This window comes from Canis aureus, chromosome 9 (assembly GCF_053574225.1).
Source record: "Canis aureus isolate CA01 chromosome 9, VMU_Caureus_v.1.0, whole genome shotgun sequence".
Lineage (NCBI taxonomy): Eukaryota > Metazoa > Chordata > Mammalia > Carnivora > Canidae > Canis > Canis aureus.
This window is the reverse complement of record NC_135619.1, coordinates 55636661-55662494: the sequence shown is the minus strand read 5'-3', so window position 1 is coordinate 55662494 and position 25834 is coordinate 55636661. Positions and strand designations below refer to the sequence as shown.

Below are 25834 nucleotides of genomic sequence, written 5' to 3'. Positions count from 1 at the left end.
GCTAAAAACAGAGACCCACAGAACTTCCTGGATTCAAAGCCACTTGCAAGACACCAGTCAGGCCTTCAACAAAATTTGAAAAAAAAAAAAAAATGTAAATCATCTTGGGGTAAGAAAATAGAAGGTTTCTCCTCTATTATTTCTTTTTCACAAACCTTGAATTTCTCTAGAATTAGAGAAAGAAAATGTTTAATAGCTCATCTTTTTTTTTAAAGAAGAGAAAAAAAAAAAAAAAACCAAAGAATCAACTAGAATAGTCTATTTACTTCTCTTAGCCTTTGCAGAAATAAGATCCTAACCCAATTCCAGCTTTTGATTTTATTAAACATACACAGAAATTCGATGATATCTGTTCTCTATTATATATATATATATATACATAAATGTTTAACTTATAGCAAGTCTCAAAACAGATGACTTGAAAAAATTGATAGGAAATAATCAAGGACTGCAGTTGCCTGCTGGACATTATATAGCTCACTATAAAGAAAGACCATAAAATATCAAAATGTATCCGGGTGCGGATGGGGGAACACATTGAAGCATCAAGTTGCTAAAGTTCTCTTAACTTCAGCACAGTAGATACATTTTGAAGCATCTCAGCCGTTGACATGGCATGGTTCAGTACTAATTTTGTGTTTACTATGCTATATCACTGCACAATTCTCTAAACACACAATGAACAAAATTAGTATAAATATAATACCATGTTAACTGCCTTTGAAATCCCATGGAAAATGTTTTTTTTTTTTTTTTTTTTTTTTTTTAAATTGTTTGGTTTTGGTTTCTGGTTTTATTTCATTTGCCATGCAGGCTCAGAACAATCCATGAGGTTTAAATGATCTTTATAGCTCCACTTTGGGTTCATGGTGTTTTGATGTTATTCCAATATAGACATCTTCATGCCCCTACCCCTGTCAATTTCATAGCTGCCAGTGGCTGCTGTACTTTTCCTGCTCCCACAGTTAATCTGGGTGTCCCATTGCTCCAAGTTGGGTGGTACACCATGGATTTTTTTTTTTTTTTTTTTTTTAGTATGTCAGGAACTGACTGACTTTAAATTTCTCTGGGATCTTACCTACTCCTTCCATGGAATTTGATGCTTTTGATTATATATTAATATTTATATATGTATGCTTATACATATATAGATATAGAAAATACACACATTAACACACTATAATATATATAAAACACATGTATATTCACATATATGTATGTATTGTTTTTTGCAAATGTAAAAATAAAGCAAGCAAAACAAGACTGACCTAACCTACCTGTACTCGGCTCACATTCAATGAAGTCTTCATCATCGCTTGAACATTCAGCAGATGAAACAAGGTCATCTGATGTTGGCTGTGTATGTCAAAGGAAAATAATGGGGTAGGGGGAAGAGAGAGGAGAGAGAGAGATAAGGAAACCAATGAACCAAAGCCTCAAAGACTTATCACTATGTCCTGCCTCCTATCATTATTATGTTTCTCTTCTCTAAAGAGGGCATGCTGTAGGATAGAGCATTTTAGACTCTTGTGTAGCTGTGAATGACTATGGATTTAGACAACCTGTATGGGTTTTATGAGAAGCTACATGATTCAAAGCAGTTCTAGGAGGTTCAAGACTATCCTATCCTTGTAAGTCACATTGTACAATCTGACTCCATTCTAATTTTAATTTCAATTTTGAGAATCTGAAGGGCAAGAGAAAAGTTATACAAATGGTGGGCAATACAAGAGTGTAAAACAGCATGGAAAGGCCCTGCAAACTTTGAGAGCGATTCAATGCATATGGTGTGTGGTCTCAAGTGTATGATTTGGTGGTTGTGAATCTATAGGCAGGCATAATTAATGAATGCTGTGGAATGCAGTCTGTTCAGGAATAGCATAATGGCTTTTCTCGCTAACAGCGATCGCTTCATGTAATTGCTGCAATTAGCTGAATTAGTAATGTAGGCCAGCAGAGAAATACCACATGACAGCCTCTGGACACAGGTAAGACTGTTTCTGATGACAGCAGAAAAAAAATCTGGTTGCAACAATAGTAATTCAACTTGTGACAATTTTTTTTTTTTTCTATTAGATTCTGTAGAAACTCCTCAATGCCAGGGAATCTGCTGCAAGAAATATAGGAAACTTTGGGTATGTGTAATAAGAAGCACCTTTGCTACATAGAAGATGAGAAGACTATTTTCTGTACCTGATATTGCATGCACAATAAATACTATTGAATGATTAATCTACAGATCTTATGTAAAAAACAAACTTTTGTCCTACTATGTACATAAGAATACTCAATATATAGTAGTTGTTCAATAAATGCTCATTTCTTTCCTCTTCTTGATATTAATAGCATTAACTGACTTCCTTGGTTTTATTATTCCCAATGCATTGAAGTCTGAATCCATATTCAAGAGGAAAAGCAATTAGAAGTCAGATGCTGAGCTAGACATGTATAAATATATATACATGTATATATATATATATATTTATATATATATTTAGTTATGGATGTTATTAATTGATTAGATACAATTCTCACAACAATCCTTTGGGATGGATATAATTATTATGCTTTTAAGGAGAACTGGAGTTCAAAGAGGACACAAGAAACAATGAGGATTTGAACTAAGATAGATCTTAGTCAAAGTCTGCATTTGTGGTTCACAGAGGCTTCTTTTACACCTCTTCTTGCACGATGTTAGTTTTGGACTGAACCATGCCCTCCAAAATTCATATGCTATAGTTCTAATGCCCCGTACCCCAAAATTCGACTAGTATTTGGAGATAGGGTCTGTGTTAAAATGAGATCATTAGGGTAAGCCAAATCCTATATGGCTTGATTCCTTAAGCAAAAGATGAGATTAGGACTAAGCATGCACAGAGGGACCACCATGTAAAGATAAAAACAACAAAAAAAAAATATTTAATATTTCCAGACAACATCCTTTTTGAAATACACACACTAAGCATAGAATTACTGGACACAACAAAGCATAGTAGAAAAATCACATGAGGTAATTGATTTCATTTAATTGACAGGGGCAGAGAGGTGCCTTAAACCATGTTATTGATCTTTATTCTACATTTGACAGAGAGATACTTCAACCCTGCTCCTTCTTAAAGTTAATAGAAAAAGAATTCCAAACATACTATTTTTTTTTCAATTGAACACTACTGAAGTGTATGTTTCATTTCCAGCAACTGAAGCTGGCAGTTGTACAATAGAGTTGCCATTACTTGTGTTAGAGAAATGGTGAGCATACTTCCTTGGAGTGTCCTATTGTGATTGGACCCTATGAAGGCTCACTTTCAGTTACTTAGGGAAGGGAGGTGGTAAGAGAATACATGTTAACTGTGCAAAAATCCAGAAGGCTATCATAAGAGGCAAATGGCCTCTTTTGGAAGGATCACAATCATTGTTCGATCATTCTAAAGCATGAGTTACCCATGGAGGATAATATCTCCCTCAAGGCAGCAAAAAGCATTTTGGGTGTGTGGGGGGTTGGATCCTAGATATTAAAATGTTTTTTGACCTGCCAAAAGCCTACAGTACTTAAATATACAGTATATCTGTGGTATTAAAATTTTATGGGAGAGGGGCAATTAGGGGGAAAAAAAACTGTCTAAAAATCTCCCTAGAGAGCAGTAATAAAAAAGAGGTTGAGGTTACACTTCTAAAGTGTAATCAATTGGAAATTAATTGTTGGTGACTTCATTATAGGGACCTTGCAGAATGGCCTATATACGGCATAACTAGCTTAGGTTCCTAGTATTGAGTAAAAGCCAGTGAGTTAAGGAAAGTCTAGTGAATTCATCAAAGGAACTGAAAGCCAAGTAGTTATTCTAAGAAAGTTATATTAATTTTGACTGGTCAAAGATATGATGTAAAGTTTGTTTCAAGAAAAGTACTGGACTCAGGTTGAAGGATATTTACTACTTTCCTCTCAGCTTCCCTCTGCCTCCTTTAATACTACACAAGTGCTCCCCTATAGCTACGTGGCTTGGATGGCAATGTCCCCAGTACCACTCTCCTTCACCATCGTCACCTCCACCTCAGTTCCCAAAATGAACCGCAACCACCATTGCAGACCCCACACTTATGCTCTTCCACATTTTCACTCCCTTTCTTCCCAGTTAACTGACCCTGTGCCCTACGACTCAGAATTTGATTTGTGCTGATCTTCTATATGAATATGGATGAATACAATGTTCCTCCTAGGCAACAGAATCACATTTTGCCGGTAGCTCCCATAATGGTGGATAGACTCCAAGGTGGGTCCATGACAGGCAGTCTTGCAGAGCATGGAATGAGCAGGACTGACCCTCCACAGAGCATAGCTGTGATTCCAAGCTCCTACACTTACAGTCAGTGACCAGGGGGGTGAGTTTATTTCCCCTCTCCAAGCCTCAATTTTTCCATCTGTAAATTGGGATACACACAATATCTTGTCATTAATTCAAGTGTAGTGTTAAAAATGAAGCTTGGGAGCACCTGAGTGGCTCAGTCAGTTGCGTGTCTTACTCTTGGTTTTGGCTCAGGTCATGATCTCAGGGTTCATGAGATTGAGCCCCGTGTCAGGCTCTGTGGTCAGTGGGGAGTCTGCTTGAGATGCTCTCTCTTCTTCTCCATCTGCTCTCAGCCCATGCATGCATGTTTTCTCTCACACAAAAAATAAATAAATCTTAAAAAAAAAAGTGAAGCTCTGTTCCTGGCTTATGGTACATGCTCAATAAATATTAACTAAACTAAGTCAATCAATTAATCAATAACAGCACTTCCAAGCCTAGTTGCTGCTCCTAGTTTAAATAAAGTTGCTATCCAACTATATATTCTTTCTTTAATGATTCATCCCCAATAGAACTGTTCTTCATTACTGATAATTCATTAACTCTATTTTCATTTATCACCTCTGGATGCATCTGCCATGAAGAGTGATAAAGAAAAATATACTCATAAAGATGCCAAGAGAGCTTAGAAATCACTGGAAGATAATCTGTTTCCCATGGCTCTGGGTCCAGACAATCTGTGTGGGTTTTATATGAATCCAGCCCCTTCCTTTCTGCCTCTCAAACCTCATCATCACCAATTACAGCCACTGCCAATGAAATTCCCAAAGCCATTACAAACATCTCAATCCCCTCATTGCCCAACACAGTAACCAATGTTTGCCTGGAGAACCTGGCATCCAATACTACCATGCTTGCCACAGAACACTGTAGTTTCAGAAATACTTGCTCTGCCAGGGGCAGCAAGCTTTAATTTGCAAGGGACTCAGGATTTAGCACACTATATTTAGGGATTAATTTTTTTTTTTTTTTTTTTTACTACTTCTGTCCCTGCCATATAAAAACCCCAAAATTACAAACCAAAAGCTTTTGGATGACACACACTTAGAATCACATCCTAAGGTAATGACAATTTGATTCAAAATTACTCTCAGAAAACCTAAGGCTTTCTTTTAGTAGCTCTTTAATTTTCTTGTCTGTGTCCTTCCCCAAATATAAGTAAATGTAGGGTCTAACTCTAAACTTTGGGAAAAAAGTCATACTTTTTTGACTAGTGGTTCCCATGATTGGTGAATTATGTTCCTCTATTGCAATATACACACAGACTCAGGATATAATTATTATGACTAGAAGGGAACTATGGACTTTTGTCTTTAAATAAAATGCAATAGCCATAGGCTATGTGTATGTGTATATTTTCCTACAATCATGTCCATTTTTCATAATTACTCATAATTCCTTAGAAAAAAAGAGCAGTTAGCACTCTGAGAGAAAAAGATATTTGAACTTTCTAGAATCATGCCTACTAATAACATTTACCACTTATTAAACACTTGCTATATTCAGACTTCATGCTATGCAGTTAACACATATTAACACATTTAGTACTTCTAATAACCAGCGGTGTGGGCATTTATAGTGACATCTGCTACTTTTAACTGCCCACCATGCATGCTCCTTCAGAGAATAGTATTGCTTTAAGAAGTTCTTCTATTCTTCTAGTTATGCAGAGAATGCTTATGAAGGTGCTTTCTATGTCATCTTCATATTTTTTTTTCTTCACAATGATTGTCTAAAGCTCTCATAATTCCCAATGACTAAGCCTAAAGTGTTTACATATTATGGCTCATATGTCAAATATCCACATTTTCTATAAGTCCATCAAGAAAGAATAGAAGATCTATGACCATCTCCAAACCAAACAGTTTGATGCTGGCTGGACTACTAGATCCACCACCTGTGATATATGACTATATGATTAAGGTGCTTTGTTCATCTTTCATTCATTTCTTTATTACTTGAATAAATATTTACTGAACATCTATGTGTCAACCACTATTGCCATTATGAAGAATAAAGTGAAGATAAATCACAGTTCTGCTGTTCTGGGAATTCACAGTCTCTGAAGAGAGGGCCAAGTAAACAGGCAAACTTGACATAGTAAACTGGATCCCATGACAAGAGTAAGCATAAAGTGCTAAGGGAACAAACAGCAGGGGAGCAGAGATAGCCCCTGGGCAGAAGGGAAACAGAAATGAGCCCTGAGGGACAGGCAACAGTGAAGCTGGGAGAGCTAAGAGCTGTAGGTGGGAGGAGAAGAAAATTCTAGGTGAAATCAACAGTCATTGAAAAAGCTCATAGGCATAAAGAAGCACAGTTTATTTGTATACCTAAGAGTAGGACAGATGTGAAGATATGTTCCAGCATGACAGAATGACAGCTACCTGAGTTATCGTGTTGTTTTTGCAAACTTGGATAATGAGCATGAATTTAATATCCTGTCCTATTGGCACATCTCTCCTTCTTCCCTTCCTCATGTCTCATCAGGGTCATCTGTCGCCCTTCCTCTGGAAGCACATACACATGGTTTCAGGACATAGTGCATGGGTCTGACTGGGCGATTCCTCCACAGTGCAGATTAAAGGCTTTACCTTGCCTTCTCAGGAGGAGGAAAATATTCTTCTGTCCTTATATATTAGCCAAGCTCTGTATTAAAAATAATAATTCCTACACCCCATTTTAAAATATGTATTTCATATTTTTTAATACATATGTTGAAATTACTCGGTTCTGTATTAGTATTCATAAAACTAAAGATAGGTATTATAATAACTTTCAATAAAATATCTGTCTGGAAGGAGGCCTCTATTCTTTTCTTGAAAGATTTTTTTATTGCGTTTGTATTCCTCTTTTTTTTTTTTTTCCCCCTAGGAGTGTTTATTGAAATTACCTTAGAATAAACTGGGACAGAAGAAAGCTCAAAACTCTGTCCACCCAAGTAAATTTATAGGTATATTTACCCTCCAATTCCCTCAGCCTCACAGACATGGCTTCTCATTTTCCTTTAGTGAGTTATTGTTTCTGTAATCAACAGATTCTAATTATTTACTCTGAAGGGGTCTACCCCACAGAAGCAGCCCCCCTCATTCTTCCTCACCATCCATTATTTGGTACTGAGAAAAATATCTGCTGCCATGGAGAAGAGCTCAAGGTAGACTCATCATGAGCCCTCTTGCCTGCCCAGATGCTTATTTGTGACTTCAAATTCCTACCTTTGGCCCTTTATCTCATAGTGAGAATAGGCTAATCATTTGGGGGAGGGGGGGTAATCATTTTTCTCCACCCGGCTCCTTCAAAGCACAGTTATTTGACCGAGATTAAGCGCAAGATAAAATAAGTCCTGCCACAGAACAGCTTTATGAAATTATAAATAACACACTCAAGAATGATGATCGCCTTTCTTCCAGTGAAAAAGGAAAAGAGAAAGGCCCATAAATATTCTGAAGTCCCTCTGAAAACAGCCATACATCTCTGCAGCTGCTTCATGCTAAAAAGAATTCAATTTCTTCAAATGCTTGGTGTTTTAGTTTTTCCCCTCTATACTTCTATTCTGTGATAAAGTTGGGGTTTAAAGTATCTCATGGGAGAGAAGAAGTCATACAGCTTTATTATGAACATGTTATTCTCTATTTAAATAAAGGATGTCTAAGATACTTTTAATTAAATAAGAACCCACAGACTCTAGGTAAATCTGTAACCTTTAATGAGATTTGAAAAGCCTGACCATCGCAATTTAAAATTACCTATTAGTTATTTCTTTATTAAATTATTGCCACTGCATAGTCCCAGTGTAGATAACTGCTTATAGATCCCCTATCTGACACACACACATTACTGGATGATTTTTAGACTGTACCAGAGATAGAAAAGGCCTGGAGCTTGGGCAAACTTATTAGAAGCAATAATCTCAAGCTTCCCTCTTCCCCCTACCAGCCCTATCACTTCATCCAGCTCAAGCCCAATACAGAAACAACCCTAAAACATGGTAAGATGCATGAGTGGGATTATCAATACCCTCATTTTATTCTGAACATCCCCTTTATACTTATCTTCAAAACAAGCAACTGACACTACTATGAGAAAATGAAACAAATGGCTTGAACTTGTCATACTCAAGTGCGTGAGGTCGGGGCATACCATAAGGCAGGTTCTGAACGACAGAGACAAAAAGACAAAATCCCATCTAGTTAAGATGCTTTCTGAGTTCCCCTCAGGCCTTACCTCTATGTGCCCATGTAACTTTATTGGAACAACACCCTCTGAATTTTAAAACTATCTCCTGGAGCTCAGGTTATTGTGGTTTTTCAAAATACTCCTTTCCTCCTTTCTCTCTACCCACTCCTGGAGATAATCACTTGCCAAGTTAGATATGAATGTCTATATATTTTACTTGACTCATATTTCCGTGAATGAGAAAGCTTTAAGGAGAATTGCCCTGGGCTATAGATATGGCATTTGGCATAACCAAATTCAGTTAACTGGCCCAGAGCTCTCTAAGAAAACTGAATATAAAAAACAAACAAAAAATTGTTCTTGAGATACGATATTAAGTATGGATATATTTACTCACTCAGTCTTCCCTCAACAAATGTTTATTAACTGCCTACGATGTGCCAGTCACTGTGCTGAGGGCTAGCCAGACTCAGTCCCTGTCCTCATGTAGCTTATAGACCACTGGGATTTGAGCCAGGCTAAACTAAAAAACACTGACTACCTGTGAAGTCCATCAATGGTACCCACTGTGACAAAAACTGATTATTCAAGGCGTTTTATGACAGAGGATCATATAGGAATCCAATGAAATAGTACCACCAGCTTCCCTTTAAACTCTGCTCATTCTCAATAGCCTCCATATTCTTCATTTCCACACTGCATATACAGGAACAAGATAAGTTAATGGCATGATGTATAATAACTTACTAATGAATTAACCTTTAAGGAACTCCCTTTGCAGACTCAAGATCTAATTAACAGTGGAAGAACCGAGCTAAGTTTAGCCAAATTTTGTGCCAAGGATTGAGGTCCTTTCCTTCTATCCTTGAGGTCTTCTCAGATTGTATAAGTAAATGTGGTGTGGCATCTTTTTTTTTTTTTTTTTCCTTCTTTTCTTTCCAGTTTTAAGATTTCTTCCATCTGCTCAAAAAAAGGAAGGGTGGATCAAGAGAGAGCGGAGGGAGGAGGGAGAAGAGAGTGGGTAGAAGGGGATTAATCTATCTGTTGTTCAAGGCAGCCTGACAGAGGGAAGAGGAGTATTGAACCACAGAAGATTAACCAAACTTCAATGTACCTTCCCAAAAGCAGGAGGAATGTAATGCTACGTGGTGTTCCACTGATAAGCAAATCCCTCTAAATCCTTTCAATTTATTTCTTGGCCTGGAGAAATTACATATTATTTAGGAGGCAGGAAAAAAAATACAAACCACCCACCCAACCACATACCATCTCTAGGAATTTAGACCAGGAGCCTATCGATTATATACACTCAAGGTCTGGCTTTAATAGTTATTTTTCTTACTGGTGCAGGTCCTCTCTAGTTGGCTAGTTGGAAAAGCTTGGCTGTGTTTCCACTGTAAATTCTCTTGGTTTTCACTACAAACATTGAGTATTTGGGGTCTAATCATTACAAGGGAATGCCAAAATTTTAGCTGAAGTCCAGGACCTAATGTACTTTTCTTGTTTATCTTCTTATCAACCTGTCACCTTTTCTTTTCTTCTTTTTTTTTTTTTTTTTTTTTTTGTGGTACTTCCATAATAAGTGAGCTTTTTATTCCAATATTATTACCAAATCAAGCCTCTGTTTTTAAGGGGCAAGTGACCAGGTCAAATATTTATGTTACCCACTAAAAGTGATAAAGGTATCAATTGATGGATATTAAAATTCTGTATAAAAGTCCCTATCATGGAGTGCATCAAAGCGCCTTTTTTTTTTTTTTTTTTAAGAAAAATGTACCATTATTCATTCTCCATGCTCTGTCTTCAGGGAAAAGAAATGGGTTTTTGGAAAAAAATAGGAAAAATAGAATCATATTTCTTTGTGGAGATTTTTTTTTTTTTTCCTCCTGGCCCTCTGTTTTGTAGTCTAACCTTATCACTCAATATAAGAAAACCACCCTTCCTGGCAGTTTGAGATCATAGCTTTAAAAGCCTTAATAGACCAAACATTGGAGAGAACAATGAGTTGCAGGATAAAGCCAGTCCTGGATATTGGTCAGCAATTCTGAAAAAAGATATAATGTCCAGAGCAAATAGCAGTGGTTCTCAATCTTTGGTCACTGATAAATTAAGGTATGCTAGATGGGAGGAGAGAATGGAATGGGGAAAATAGCAAAATATTGGGAATCACAGCCTAATATGTGTGTATATATATATATATATATATATATATATATATATATATTTGTCCGTGGAAAGCCACCTTTATTGAAAAGAGTGTTCATTTTATGTGATCACCTGTTATGTCTGTCAATGTAGAAAAGGGCTGAGAGGGATGAGCACTGGGTGTTATACTATATGTTGGCAAATTTAATTTTAAACAAAATATTTTTTTAAAAAAAGAAAAGGGCTGAGAATGGCTACTTTGAAATACTAAAAGTAAGACAGTTTCATGCCTAATAAGAAACTAAGAAATAAATGCTAGCTCAAGATACTATAAACACAAGAAGGAAGAGCATATTAGTACAACCAGGAACTTAGTGTGTGGCATAGCAAACTTACCGAGAGCCATCAAATGCAATTAACTGAATGTAAAATACAACTGATAAAAAAACCAGATTATTTTTCCTTATTACACTGAAAAGAATATCTCCCATTTAGCCATGTAATAAAATATTAGAAAAGGCAGATACAGGTGTCAGAGCAACAGCAGCAGTTAAAGGAAGTTTTGTGCATTTGACATTTGATTTAATAAAATACTGAGGGAGTTACAGAGAATCTGCAGTAAATATGAACCAGAACTACAAGGCAAAAGTGAGAATGAATTGAATAACATGGTATCAAATCCCAAAAGAGGGAGAATTCAAAGAATTTTGGCTTTGGGTTGAGAATTTAGCCCTAGTTACTCATGTCTAATACTAGCCTCCCACAAATGAAGACTGGAGGATCATATTCTTTGATTTGTGTGATAAATCCCAAGTTGGAGAAAGTCTTTAGATACTGCTGCATGGGAAATTCAGGAACCCAGATGGACTCAATCACCCTGCAGGACTCACTGCCTCATTCCCAGGCTGCAACATGCCTTAAGTAAAATATATCATCTTGGATATAGATTCAGAACAATTTATAAAAGCAAACACAACAGAACTTTAATGCAAGAAAAAAAAAAACAAGACTATTCACTACTCATTTCTTATGGACGGCAAGGATAGCACTTTTCCCCTAATTTATAGGCAAAGGCATTAATTCACTGTCAAAGTGGGTGTTAGAAATAGAACAGGTGTAATCCCAGACAGGAGACCTATGCAATCACACAGGGGTCTCTGCTCACAAGGGCTTTAAGCTTGTTTTAATGCCCTGTTCTCACCATCTTGAAGTTCTTAACCATTTTAATTTTGAACTTGTATTTAATAAGTGAAGGTCAATAAGACAATGGAACATGTGCCTAAGAAAATGAGATACATGCAATGTGTGTGTCTAGCCCCATCCCTTGCCATCCCATCTATAAACAGAGTTTTTGGTGCTCCAAAAGCACAGGATTCTGTGAACCCACCATGTAATGGAATAAGATGAATCAAACAGAGTTACTTGAATTAATCCCCCACTTTTTCTTCCTGGGAGGTTGGTATTACCTTCTAGACAAGAATGACTATGGATAAAGTCTTAGTCCATAGCTGATCTCCTTTGCATGTCCTTCTTTTAGCGTTTCATACTACATCCTCTGATATGAACACACAGGTAAGTGTGTTACATCTACTGAGTAAGTGGGGCTCCATTGGGCTCTGCTTTCCCTTTGAATCAAAGTTGCTTAGAAACCAGAGTTAAGGCAATGGCATTTTAAAAACATAAGCAACCAAGAAAACCTATCACATCCTTTCTTACTTCTCTGTCTCAGCCAATAATTTACACTAAAGATAACAAATCTAAAGAGAAAGGACCCTTCATCCTATCTTATTCATCAGTAAGGTGAAAGTAGAGAGTGCCAGTAGGAGGTACATGTATCAAAAAGTGAAATAAAGACAGGTGAGTTAGTTTTGTGCAGTCTCCACTCTTCTGGTAAGAATAGAATACATATGAATACACGAGCTATGAAATAATGAATTGTGTTATTTCGGCGATTCAGCATTGAAGTTAAATGCTCTCATATCTGCATTTAAAACTAGCGTCACCCAGTACAAAGATGGATGGTATTACTCATGTTAATAATTTAAACTTTTTATTTACTTAAAATGGCATTAAATAGCAAATAAAAAGTCCTATGACAAGTTGAGAGACTATGGAGAAAGGAAAAGAGCTTGATATTTTTGTACTTTCAACAGTACTGTCTTTCTGTTCTTTAAACAAGGGGACCCTTAGTCTCATTTTGCACTGGTTCCCTTAAATTTTGCTGCTGCTCCTGAGAACAGCAGGAGCTGTAAAATGTCTTTGGGCCAGGCCAAAGTGTTCTAACATGGTTTTTAGAAATTCATATTATGACAAATAGTTTATGCTCCTGAAACTGGGTCTCCTGTGCTTTACTTCTGGCCTCATGAGTGGAAAGATACTTTGGGAGAAAGAGCACCAGAACCTCCCCCACCTCCCACCCCCCTACAACTGTATGGCTCTTTTCTGCCCATGCCTCCCACCCCACTTCACCTTCATCTCTGCCCACACCGGAGTTTAATAACTCATAATTCCAGAGAATGTCTCATAATAAGGCCCCAGGCCTTGCTTATTCCCACTTCTCTCCAATTCTGAGAAGAGTTTCAGTGCAACCACTTTAAAAAAAGAATTATGATTGGGGCACTCGGGTGGCTCAGTGTTCAAGCATCTGCCTTTGGCTCAGGTCATGATCCTGGGGTCCTAGGATCAAGTCCCATATTGGGCTCTCCATGGGGACCCTGCTTCTCCCTCTGCCTATGTCTCTGCCTCTCTCTGTGTGTCTCTCATGAATAAATAAATAAAATATGTTTATAAAAAAAGAACTATGATCACATAATTTTCTAAAAAAATTTACAACATTCTTAAACATGTACAGAGGCAGTGTGGTGGAAGGCAGAATTGAACTGAGAACTAATGATACAGAACCCACGACCTTTGGCAGCATCTAGTGTGAGGTAAACTTCCCTCTGAGAACTGCGAGCCAGCTGATCTTGGGAAAAGTGGGCTGCACTTCCAAACTGGTCCTCTAGGAAGAGAGTAAGTATCAATACTGTTGAGTCAGTACATCTTTAAAAACTTATGTCAGAAGAATATTTTTAATTTACACTCTGACTCTGAAAACAATCAATATGTCATTTGTTGGGGCTTTTTTTTTTTTTTTTTTTTAAGTCCAAGCATCTTTATTTAGCTTCTCTGTATTTTCTCCCCCAGTCTTCTAGAAAGCAAAGGAAAAAGTGCTTTGTTTGTATTCGTATTGATTCAATCACTTTGAGCAAAAAATAAACAACTAAATACAGCAGGAGTAGCTTTAAACAATCTTTTAGGGATCAAGATCTCTAAGCAACATAGTCTTTCATTCTAGGTGATTGGAAATAAACAGAAATCAATAAAGCAGGATTACTGGGCAATAAACAAGAGAAGCCACATTCATAATTTAAGAGGCTTCTTTTCATGCATTCATTACCGAAGAATGCACATGAGCCCTATTCTATTTTTACAGCAGCATAGATTTCCTCCCAGCATGTAGTCCTGTGTTTCTTTTAATTCTTTCTTTTTTTAAAAAAATTTTTTGAGAGGTGCTGAAAAGAGCCTTTCTAAAATATACCCAGAAGCTCCCACATTCCTAAAGCTGCTCAGAGGAACCAATAGACAAAGAGGGTGTTTAGCACACAAGGCAAGGATTTGGCTCCTCAAGCGCTCCCTCTTGCAGACCTCTCTATGTCCAGTAAAGTTCCAGGGAAAGAACAACACATGACATAATATGGGCACCCGGCCTGATGGAACATGGTCTCTGCCTTCCAAGTGCTTACAAGGTAGCAGGAAAGGCAAGACAATTGGAGACATTGTCAATATCCACTCTACTTTTCCTCTTTTCTGGGGCTGGTCATGTGACCTGCCTAAGTGAGACTCCTTTGCAACTAGATATGGGTATATGACACTGGTCTAGATGAAGTGATGGATAAGGAAATATGCTAGAGGTTCTGGAAGTAATTATTCTATTACCAATGAAAGAGGAAGAAATGGCAGGACCCACTGCTTTCCTCTCTTCTTTGGGTATGTATGAAATGTTTGGAGCTGCAGCCGCCATTTTGTGACCAGAAAGCTGGTAAGTGTGAGGGAAAAAACAAAAGACCTGAGAAGCTGGACTTTGATATTGTCAAATGAATGACCTGAGCCCAAACAAGTAGATTTCTACTTTCTAGACCCCGGAGTTTTTGCTTTAGTTTTCTCTTATAAGAAGATGAACATAATCAAAATGGAGAGAGCAATGCATAGAGAGCAACCAGAGATAGAGAGATACAAGGCATTGTGTGAGTAGTCTCTGCCTTTGGTGGACATTAGTCACCAGGTGATATTTTAATAATATCCAGGAGACTTGGAAAGCTCCACAGTGAGTACAATGTTCTCATATGCTGACTCTATAGCTTAGACGAAAGTCCAAAAGGAACATGAAAGAGGAGAGATCATTTTGGTATTGGATAAGTTGGGATAAACATCTTTACCTTAGTGAGAGAAAATATTTTGAATTGAATATCCTATAAGTCCATGCAATCTGCATATCCCAGACAAAATGGTGCCTCTGTCTATGGTATCATTACTCCCTAGGAACAAGCCCAAACCTTCAGGGTCACCTGTGAATCCTCACTGCTCAGCATCCCATCCTCCAGGAACCAAATCCCATAATGGCTATCTCTAAAACATCATTCTACTTTTTATGTCTCCTGTCTGGGTTGGCCACTCACATGGATGAATCTTGAAATCTTTAATCAGACTCCCTGCCTCCACTTTCCTATCTTCAATGAACCCAAGAAATCATTGCCAGAATAAAACTATAGCTTTCAATGTGACACTCTCTTGGTCTAAATTTATCTCATTGCCTATCAAATGAATTCTAGACTTTTTTTTTTTTTTTTTTAATTTTAAGATCTTCTACCTCTGGGGCTCCAGCAGAACTTTGTAGCACTGTCTTTCACTACCATTTGTTCCTGTAAGCACCTCTTCACTGCAACTATCAAATAAATGTTTCCCATGCTTTGAGCAAGCCTGATAAGTTCCTGACGATGTCCTGGCTTATACTGTTCCTTACCTAGCTCTACCTGCATTTCATGCCATTTATACCTAGTAAGATTCTACATATCCTTCTTTAGGACACAACTCCAATACATTTTCATGCAGCTTCTTCTTGATCTTACAGCTGAAAAAATATATATATTTTTAGATTTTATTTATTTATTCATGAGAGACACACAGAGAGAGGCAGAGACACAGGCAGAGGGAGAAGCAGGCTCCCTGAGGGGAGCCTGATATAGGACTCAATCCCAGGATCCTGGGATCACGACCTAAGCCCAGGGCAGACACACAACCACTGAGCCACCCAGGAGTCCCAAAAAATAAAATATTTTAGTAGGCTAACTTAGTACTTTCTTCAAATCTCACTTAATGTACTTACTATATTCTGACTTATAATACCCATTTAACTTATGTTCTCCCTTTTATCTGATTGCTACTTAAGCAGTAGATAGAGCCAACTATACTATCAAAGGAAAAGTATTGTGTATGGGGTCAGAAAACATGAGCTCTGGCCCCTGAAGGGGAGCCCAGGGTGACCACAAGCACTCTGAACTCTTCTGTAAACTTGAGACAATGACATCTACTTCATGCTCTTGCTGGGTAGATTGAAATTGATATCAGCAACTCAGACACATTACTATTCTGTGATGTGTTGTTAATATTCCAATGTTATTTAATATTGGTTTGAAATTATCCACAGCGCTACAGTGCTGGACAAGAGCTTGGGTGCACAATATATATTTAAATGAAGAGCAGGTGCTCAGGGAATGTCTATGGCTTTAAATAGAATTGGATAAGCCAGGAGCTGTGTTTAAAGGTGGAAATGATATGAGTGAGTGGAAGAGAGAAGCACACCCCATTCTTGTCAGATTATTATTAATTCTGACCTTAGGAAGTGTCAGGGGCAGGAATGCTTTTACAAGCTATTTGTCAAGAATGGGAGCTGCTCTGGAAGAGCATATTTGCTTCCAAGATATATCATGTCTCATTGGTCCAGACAAGCCTACAGGCAACTTATCTTGCAATTCTACAACTACGTATCAGAGTCAACTCCTTACCAGCAGGACTATAGGTTCAAACCAAGGCAAATATCATGTAGTCATCTGGATATTTGGACAATTTAATATTTTAATAGACCAGTCTTCTGTGAAACGTCCAGGAAATGCCAATAAAGAGATTTGGGGTTTTGCTTCTCGTCATCTGCTCTGGTTGAGCAGAGACCAGGATGAAACAACCTATGGTTCTTTGGTCACACTAGTCCTGTCTCACTTAAACCTTTAAGTAGAATTCGTTATACAAAAGAAAGTAAGAGTAAATGTAATTGCTCTGAATAAATGCCCTGTAAAATGACTTCAGCAATTATGCTGTTTGTAAGTATCTCTGAGTCCATTAAGATAAACATCTATCTTTGAATATTCACATTAATGCACTAGACTGTTCTTTCTTAGATAAATCTTACTTGAACATTGTGCAGTTAACAGTTTATCATCCCTTGCTCTTCTTCCCTTCGATGCACACATTAATGCATGCAGGGGGAGAGCGTTTAAATGGTGCTAGTCGCAGAGCACACATTAACACACAGGGCAGTCTCTAAACATCTTTAAATGAAGAATAAATATACTTTAGGTTTTAAATACCTTCATAGGCTGTATACCCAGGAACACACCAGACTGGACTCTTAATTTCCCATGTAAGTAATATCTTATAGGCAAAGGCAATAAATGCTTCTATTTAAAATTGTTTTAATATGCTTTCAATTGCTCAGCACACAGAGGTTCAAATGGAATCTAATTCCCTAGTTACTCCTCCATAAAAAATATATCTCTTTGTTTATATCATAGGATATACCTATCATAGGATATTTGTATTTTAAGTTTGGGCCCTAATTTCATTAACTTTTACAGTCAAACTGGGAAGATATACAAGGATCCTCAATACCTATTCAAACCATTAGTTTTTTCTCTGTTCAAGTGAAGGTCAGACATACCCATAAATAGTGCATGGCTTTCACTGCTTTCTGTGGGTGTTGTACTGGCTATAACAATGGGGTAATATAAAACTTATCAGTCAATATTCAACAATCAGTGCAGCAGGAGAACGGATTAATCAGAATGGACAGTAGCCGTTGTGCTGGAGCTGGGTCCTGGAAGATTTTGCTGTCCCAGACTTTATGGTATGGACAGAGGGGAATCCTGATGGGAGGGATGCAGATGAAAGTACAGGGCACTTGGAGTCTTAAGGCAGTAGCTATTTATCGACTAGTATCAAAGTGTTTAAATGATTTTAACAGATTTAAACAGATTGTTTAGCAGATGATGTTAAGGACACCAAAGTGATACATTGAGTTTGTCTAGGAACAAATTCCTTCACATGAGAAAAATTTTCTTGAGTGCTCCCCAAGGATATTCCCAGCTGCGCCCAGGTAGGTGCCTCACCATTCACTTATTCAAGTCTTTTCTGCTTTGGAGGAAACAAAAAGGCATCTGAAGTGGCCCCGGTCCTCAAGCTTATAATTAGGTAGGTGAGTGCCTGGAATAAATACCCTTAAATAATAGTAAAAAAAAAAATTAAAAAGGGCTCTGAGGGAAGAGCAATAAATTGTGGTTGGAATGTCAGAGAATTTGTGGAAATGATAGTGTTTGGATTTGGTTTTCACAAGATCTAGGACATTAATGAGCAGAGGCAGGGACAGATAGTGCAGATGAATGGCATAAATTCATGCAGAGAAGCAGGAGAGTAAGAAGGAGGGAATGGGAATAAGAAACTAATATGGATTGGCTGAAGCATAGAGTAAATATGGAGAAGTGAGGTTGTGGAATGAAAAAAAATATACAGAGGGACAGACAGACAGATATGAAGACAGACTGACAGAGGAGGTGTTGATGGCTCCAGAGAAACCTACCTTTGTCACCTGATATATATAAACCAGATCAAATATATACTAATCATGTACCAGCAAGATGATCTTTTTTACACAAATGCCAGCACGTTATTTGTTTAATCCCAAGAAAATGCACATTCTGAACATGTAAAGGAACCTCTAGGCCATGCTAATTTTCACTGCTGGGGGGCACTCAGCTGAATGAAGACACACCTATAGACACTTCAGAGATGAATGGAATGCCTGTCTGCACCTCTTAAGTAAGGCCTCCATAAGAAGGCAACAGCCTTAAAAGAATTCCTATCGGTGGGTAAGAATTTTACTCTCTGTTTGGAAATTTATCCTGCAGAGTTTTTCTGTCTTCCAACTGAATAAAACGTTTAGCCTGTGAGACAGTTAATAAAGCCCTGCAGAGTTACTTTCCACCCTGTTGGAGGTGATTTAATGCCACACATTTGGAATGATCACGTTTATGCCTGTGGTGTGTGTGTGCACACACATGCGTGGATGTGCGGGTGTATGTGCGCATGTGTGTGAGAATAACAAAAACATAAAAAGGACAAAGTTTTAACAGCCCAATAGATTCCCAGCTGGAACACACTTTCTGAAGGAAAAGTTACATAAAAGAAACTTGGGCAGCTTTAAACACCATCTGGGCCATGCTGTGCTCATTTGAGCTTTACCTGCTTAAAAAAAAAAAAAAAAGCAACACAACAAAAAGTACCTACAAATACAACTAAAGAAGAGATTTTCTGATTCTTTGGAGATCAGATGCTCTTGCCTTCAAACATGTGCAGCACATCGCCTTCAGTCCTATTTGGTTCAGGGATACATTTTCCTTTTTAAAGTAACTAAAAGAGCCTTCTAAAGTCCGGTCTTAATCTTTGGAAGAAAAATAAAAAGATGTACAAAATAAACCCAGTACCTTTTAAGCCTAATTTAAAGAGATTTCCAGGCAACTCAATTACTTTCTGTAGTCTTCAGAGGTAAAAGGTAAACCCAAGAATCCCCATAGGTAAAACACTGGTATTTCCAAACCTTACAGTATCATGCAACCAAAGAAAGAAAAGACGATAATGCTAAGGGCATAGAACTAAACCCAAGACTGACACAACAGGGTAATAAGCACAGAGCACATCATACCTTCTAGTTTCTTATTTTAATTAGTCAGCACCAAGGTTGGGATATTTCATATTCATAAACCAATTTATGGGTAGAAATGCTTTTGCTCTTGCTTCAATTTCTCAACTAAACAAGAATCCATTTCCATCTTTTACATAAGACATTAATACATCTGAAGGAGAGAGGTTTGAGGGAGAGTTTAATTGTATCCTTTTATTAAAAGGGAGAGTAATATTTTCTCTCAGGAGACAATTTTCATGTGAAGTTTTAATTGCCGAGATTCACAGTACCCCGTCAGACCATTTTTATTTACTTATTTTTTTTTTTTTTGCATTATAAAGGCAATGAGGAGATCACCAAAGAGGCAAAATTATAAAGGTCACATAATGAATCCAGAGGATGCACAGGATTCATACTTCCTTTACACAAGGAGTCCTAAGGCTTCCTCAGCAAAATTAGATAAAACACAACTAGCTTATGATAAAAGGACTTCTAAAGACATATATGATACTATTATAATTTTAAATAATAAGATGCATGTAATAACGTTACTTTTCATCACATTTCTATTTTTTATTTATTTTTTTTTCATATTTTCATTTTTTAAACAAATTACTCAAGGCCTGTTAAATTTCCATGGCATCTGGACAAAAGATTCACTTTGAAAATGTTAGAAATTACTTTCTCTGGATGGAATTGAAGAATGAATGCTTTGAAATTTCTATTCTTTAGTGAATGTCAAAATAGTGAAGTTATGGGGGCATAAAGCATTGGGAATTTGGAAATACAGCCTTTCCCATAAACATTACCATTTGATCTTTTAGGGAGAGGCAAACAAGGCTATGATTACTGACTACTGTAACACAAGCTTGTTTCTTTATTTCCATTCTTTGTCTTTAAAAAAAAAATCCTCATCTGATTCATAAAACAGCAATTCGGAGCATTTTAATTTCTTTTCTCACTTAATAACAGTAATGACCTTCTGGGTCAAACATTTCCTCCTAGTTAATGATCGGTTAGCTGAGAGGCTAGGTAACAAAGACCGGCAGCCTAGTCACTAACTGCCAATTAACATCCACTTTATCAGTCAGTGCTGTTTAAATAGAACAAGACTTATGCCAAGCTATCCACAGAGGGCTGGATACCAAAATCATATCATTTAAAACACACTTCCATCAAGGCAAAGCTCTTGGGATATTCATGCTATCACAGCAGTCGTTTTTCTGAAAGATAGGCAAGTTGCAATGTATCTCCTTGTTCCAATTCTCAGCAGAGGGATCTTGCCTGGAGAAGACAAATCCCCCATCTCTGCTGGTCTATGAGAGAGTAAATGTTGGACACCCCACAGAAACTTAATGGCGGTACTTCAAGGAGGAGCTGCTGAATCCAAATGCTATCCTGTATATGTGGCCAAAATCCTTATCTCTTTGGGTCATAGTAGACTTCCTGCTAGTGTCTTGCCACCTGAGAGAGTAAATCTCAGAAAAAAGCTCAAATTCAGATAGTTAGATCTTATGGGCTTCTTCCACCAGATTTAATTGGATTCCATTTCTTTTTCTCTGTGTGTTGTTTTCTCATATAATTTATGGGATTACATAATAGCTCTTTAGCATTCTTAGGCAATATCTTGGAAACTATAATGCCGTTGGCTAAAGGTTTCAAGACAATGATTTGTTGATTAATATTTTAGAGCTATAATGCAAGAAATAATGAAAATCACTAGCATATTTCCAAATCTTTCATTCATTATTTTTTTAATGCTCCCAAAGATTTCAATGCATGATAGAATAAATGGATTCCATACACTAGCTCCATCAAATTGATTAAATTGTTCTAAAAATCTTTAAGGGATTGTGATAATCACACTTTTCATTTATATAGGGACTTCACTCTCAGAATACTATTTACATATGATGCAGAGTCCTGGCAGGACTAGTCAGAGATCATAGTCTTAGTTGTGACACAGAGAGACCAAACAGGTCTCTGAGTCTCTATCTACTACTTTTGCTCCACAACAGTATGAGGAAAAGTAAAAGACTCAGGTTAATGGACATGAATCTGGCTCATGGCTACCACAGAGAAGGGAGAGGGCTACTTCCTATGTTCTAAATTTTAGTCAACTAGTTATTAAAGCTTCTGTGAGCTTTAAGTGGAAACTTGTTTAAAACACATCCTTTAGGGGAAAAAAAAAACACATCTAATACTTATAGCACAGTACATGATGCTTTCAAGGTACAGAAGAGTTTTCAAGCTGTGGAGGGAGTCCAAAGGTTGTCAGCTACCAGTGGTTATGAACAAGGCAGATTTGTCCTTTTTTTATGAGGTATAATTGACATTCAGTGTTATATTAGCTTCAGGTGTACAAAGAGGCAGGTTTGTTCTTATATGATGAACATGTTCTGCAGGACCCTTCACCTGCAACAAGGCAGGGAAAATAGAAAGCACACCACTTCAAAGCAGTATAGAATGAAACTATGTAGAACACTTAAGAAGACTTTTTCTCCACCACTTTCCCATGCACATAATAGACAAGTAAATACTTTTTGATGAGTATCCCCAGTAAAATAACATGAATGATCTTGGACTCTTTCTATCAGCAACATAAGCATTTGAATATTAGTTCTGGTGTGGTGATCAAGGAGTGGGGATTAGATTTGTGTGGAAAGCTGCTTCCATAGCACTGGATGCAATTTGTATTTTGCATCACACGAAAGGCCAACAAATGTCAGTCCTTGCTGAACTTTACTGTGCCCCTGATCCAGAAAAAGAGAACTGGATCAAGTGAAATGTAGCTTCTTCTTGTGCCATAGGATGCTGTGATGAGACAACAGATCAGAGAGCTGGAACCCTGGTGTCCAGAGAAGAACCAAGGGCATGACATGAATTCTTCTGGCCTATCTAGTTTCATGGAGCACAAACAAAGGGCCGAGTGCTGGAATCAGACTCTGTTGGATGGTGACAGATGTCAGCTCACTAGCTTCCTTCCCTGGCTCCTTGTACCCTTCAACAGATTGTGAGTTACCATGCAGTTTGGCCCTACTCTTTTTCCTGTATCACATCACCAATGACTTTTCTATTTCATACCTATTCTTCAAAAAATTTTGTATTTTTCTTTCCTTAGTTATAGGCTGGTCATTTGAATTAGATCCACCAATCTATGGTATATAGTACGGCTGGCTAGTGATCAGGAATTAAATAAATCAATGGGTAGGCATAAAAACTGAACATCAGGAACCAAGGGAATTAACTTTTTGGCATCTAACAAGACAAAACTCTACTAACTCCTAAAGTAATGAGGCTAATTTCCAAAATAAAGCAGACCTTTATCCAGTTTCAAGAGTTTCATCAATTATTTTTTTAAAAGAGAAATTTATCTTCAGAACGAGAAGTCTCGATGTGCTTGAACTTAAAGAGAGAGATGCATCTTACGAAAAACCTTAAGGTATTGTTAGTGACTGAAAGAAACATTCCCCATAGGGTTTTGGGTTTTTTTGGGTTTTGTTTTGTTTTGTTTTGTTTTGTTTTTATAGATGATACAGGTGCAGCACAATTTATTCTATTTCCACATTTTGTGCACTGAAATGACCCATGCAAGATCCTGAAATGAAGTCCAGTGACCCTAACAATAGCTTTCTGAGGTAGAAAAGATGAATGATGTGCACTAGAAACATTTGCATCAGCAACATTTAAATAAAGTTTTTTTCTTGATCAGGATATTAACTTCATGGAACTTTCTATCTCTTAGCCTTCTAAATTGAGATTGTATTGGATCCAGCAGATTAATACACACGGTAGAGATTTTGTGATTATTAAATAATGAACCTAGAGAGATTTGAAGGTGGTATGTAAACTAAGAGCCATAGAAGTTGAGTAACTGTCTCATAACGAATAGCAAAGAAACAACAAAGAAATCATTACCCCTCAAAAAGTGTTCATAAATTGCTTGGTTTTCCCCAAAGGACAAAAGTATATGTGGAGCCTTTAGCATGTATTTCTTTCTAGAAGAGAGTAGGAGTATGAAATTGTAGACTTCCTCATGAAGATGTTATAAAGACAGAAAACATGTAAATTATGGAAGCCCAAGGAATGCACATTGTCCACAGTGTTGCCTCACTGAGAAATGAGTTGAGAAATACTCTAGTCTACTCTAGATCAACAACCCAGGATAGACAGAGAGCCACAGGAATGATGGATGGGTATAGTCAGGAAGCAAGTGAGCTGGGCCAAAGAAGGACTCCAAATCCATAGGGAGAGGATTTCCAGTTGCCTGCTGCCATGGTAGAGGATGTGGCTAAAGGTTATGTGATTAAAACAAAAAAAGGCCCAAAGTCCAAATAGAAGAGAACCTCATAGTTCAAAGATCCAGAGAAAGATGAAATCTCTAGTACAGAAGGAAGGGTAGAAGTGCAAATTTAAAGCAATCACAGTAACAAATCAGTAACAACTGTACATCATTTATTAAGTATGTGTGGTGTGCCAAGCACCATGCCATATTAGCATCCTGTCCCACTTAATCCTCCTAAACGTCTTGTGAAGTCAATTTTACCATTTCTATTTTGCAGATGAGGAAACAGGTTCTGGGGGACTCAAGAATATAGATAATAAAAACACAGTTCTGACATAATTCTGTCTGATTCCAAAGTCCTTCTCTTGACCATTAAGCTGTGGTCAGAAGAACGATAGGAAGGCCAAAAAGAATTAAAGGGGCTTTAAACTCTCAGCAAAATCTGTGATAATGACAGGGTCTTATGAGGCTCATCTATGACATAATACCACTAAATAAAAATGTATAAACAATTAAATTTGTATTTTGAACTAGACAACCTGAGAATGTGTATGAACTTTATATACACCCAAGAGTCTATATGTTTATATTTTGGGTCTCTTCCCATACTCTTTTTTTATAACAGATGGTCTCAGATAACAATAGAAGATGCCTCTCTGTTATTTAATGTGAGTAATATAAACTGTAGATGAAATATTTTGGGGGTATATCTAGTTTATTCCCTAACATTTTCCTGCAGGGTAGTAGAGCCACAAGCCAATAGCATGTTCCACACCACCAGTCTTAACATCAATTCAGTCGACCTTCTCTAACGCATTTGCTGAATACAGAATGCTCACTCATTAAAAGAGTGTATGTGCCAAATTGCAGTGCACCACACAGTATAAAGGAGTCTTAAAGTTAAGAGAGTGCACAGTGAAAAACTTGGATCTGGGATGAGATATTCTTTGAAGGAAGTTCTCATTTTCTTTTTAATTTTTTAGGTAGTCATACTGAATTGTTAAGCCACAAGTTCCCTTGGAGGAGAGATGTGATGCTGAATACCACCACCCTTGGTATGAAATCCTTTAAAGTTTTTTTCTATATATCAAGAGAAAAATATTTTCAAAGCATTTTAATATTCCAATATTTTCTGCAATGAGTAGACTCTTCATCCTCAAAATTCTGATTTCACTAGCTTTTGGATAAGAAAAGCCATTTTACTGGGTCAAAACACATCTAATTTTCTAGTGTTTGCAAATAAACATCCTTTAAAACAGAAATAGATAATGGAATCCATGTCTATCCATCAATCACTTCATGTGTCTAAACAGTAATTTTTGCCTTGCGATACACTTTTTAATGCCATCAACATTTAATGCCATCAACATTTAATGCCATACAACATTTAATGCCATGTTATTTAAGGTGTACATAAAATACACCTTTTGTTTCCAGCAAAAAGTTTCCTAATTCTAATACCTTGTTATAGTTTTTTTGTTGTTGTTGTTATTGTTGTTGGTTTTTTGTTTTGTCTGTTTCTGCACTACTATGTCAAGCGCTATGTTCAGTCTCCCATAAAATTTGTTCCCCAACACAGACCTGGATTGTAACCTCATGTAAAAATCTCTCCTTACTCCACGGCTCCTGTTTGCATTATGATTTGGAGGAAATCTTAGAAAGACAATCTGTATCTGTAAATATGGTAAACACAAATCAAGTCAGGAGCAATAACCATTTTGTAGTACATGTACTTTTATTAGTGTATATTTTCAAGAAGGGACGAAAAGAGCCTGCATCTTTCATCTGGTCAAATTTCACAGGAGGCTAACAAAATTAGATTAAGATAAAGGACTAGCC

The 25834-nt window shown here is 37.2% G+C and overlaps 1 protein-coding gene across 25 annotated transcripts in view; it reads right to left on the bottom strand.

Annotated features, from left to right (window-relative positions):
• The window catches only part of NRXN3 (neurexin 3), a 1534711-nt gene that overhangs the window by 51049 nt on the left and 1457828 nt on the right, over nt 1-25834 (bottom strand). For 18 of the 25 annotated variants that reach the window (XM_077910191.1, XM_077910199.1, XM_077910204.1 and 15 more), the window contains one exon: nt 1278-1356. In XM_077910191.1, the coding sequence (XP_077766317.1) occupies nt 1278-1356 (79 nt within the window). Of the gene's footprint in view, nt 1-1268; nt 1357-25834 lie in introns of all 25 variants that reach the window. The other 7 variants (XM_077910198.1, XM_077910203.1, XM_077910200.1 and 4 more) reach the window with 1 other exon arrangement.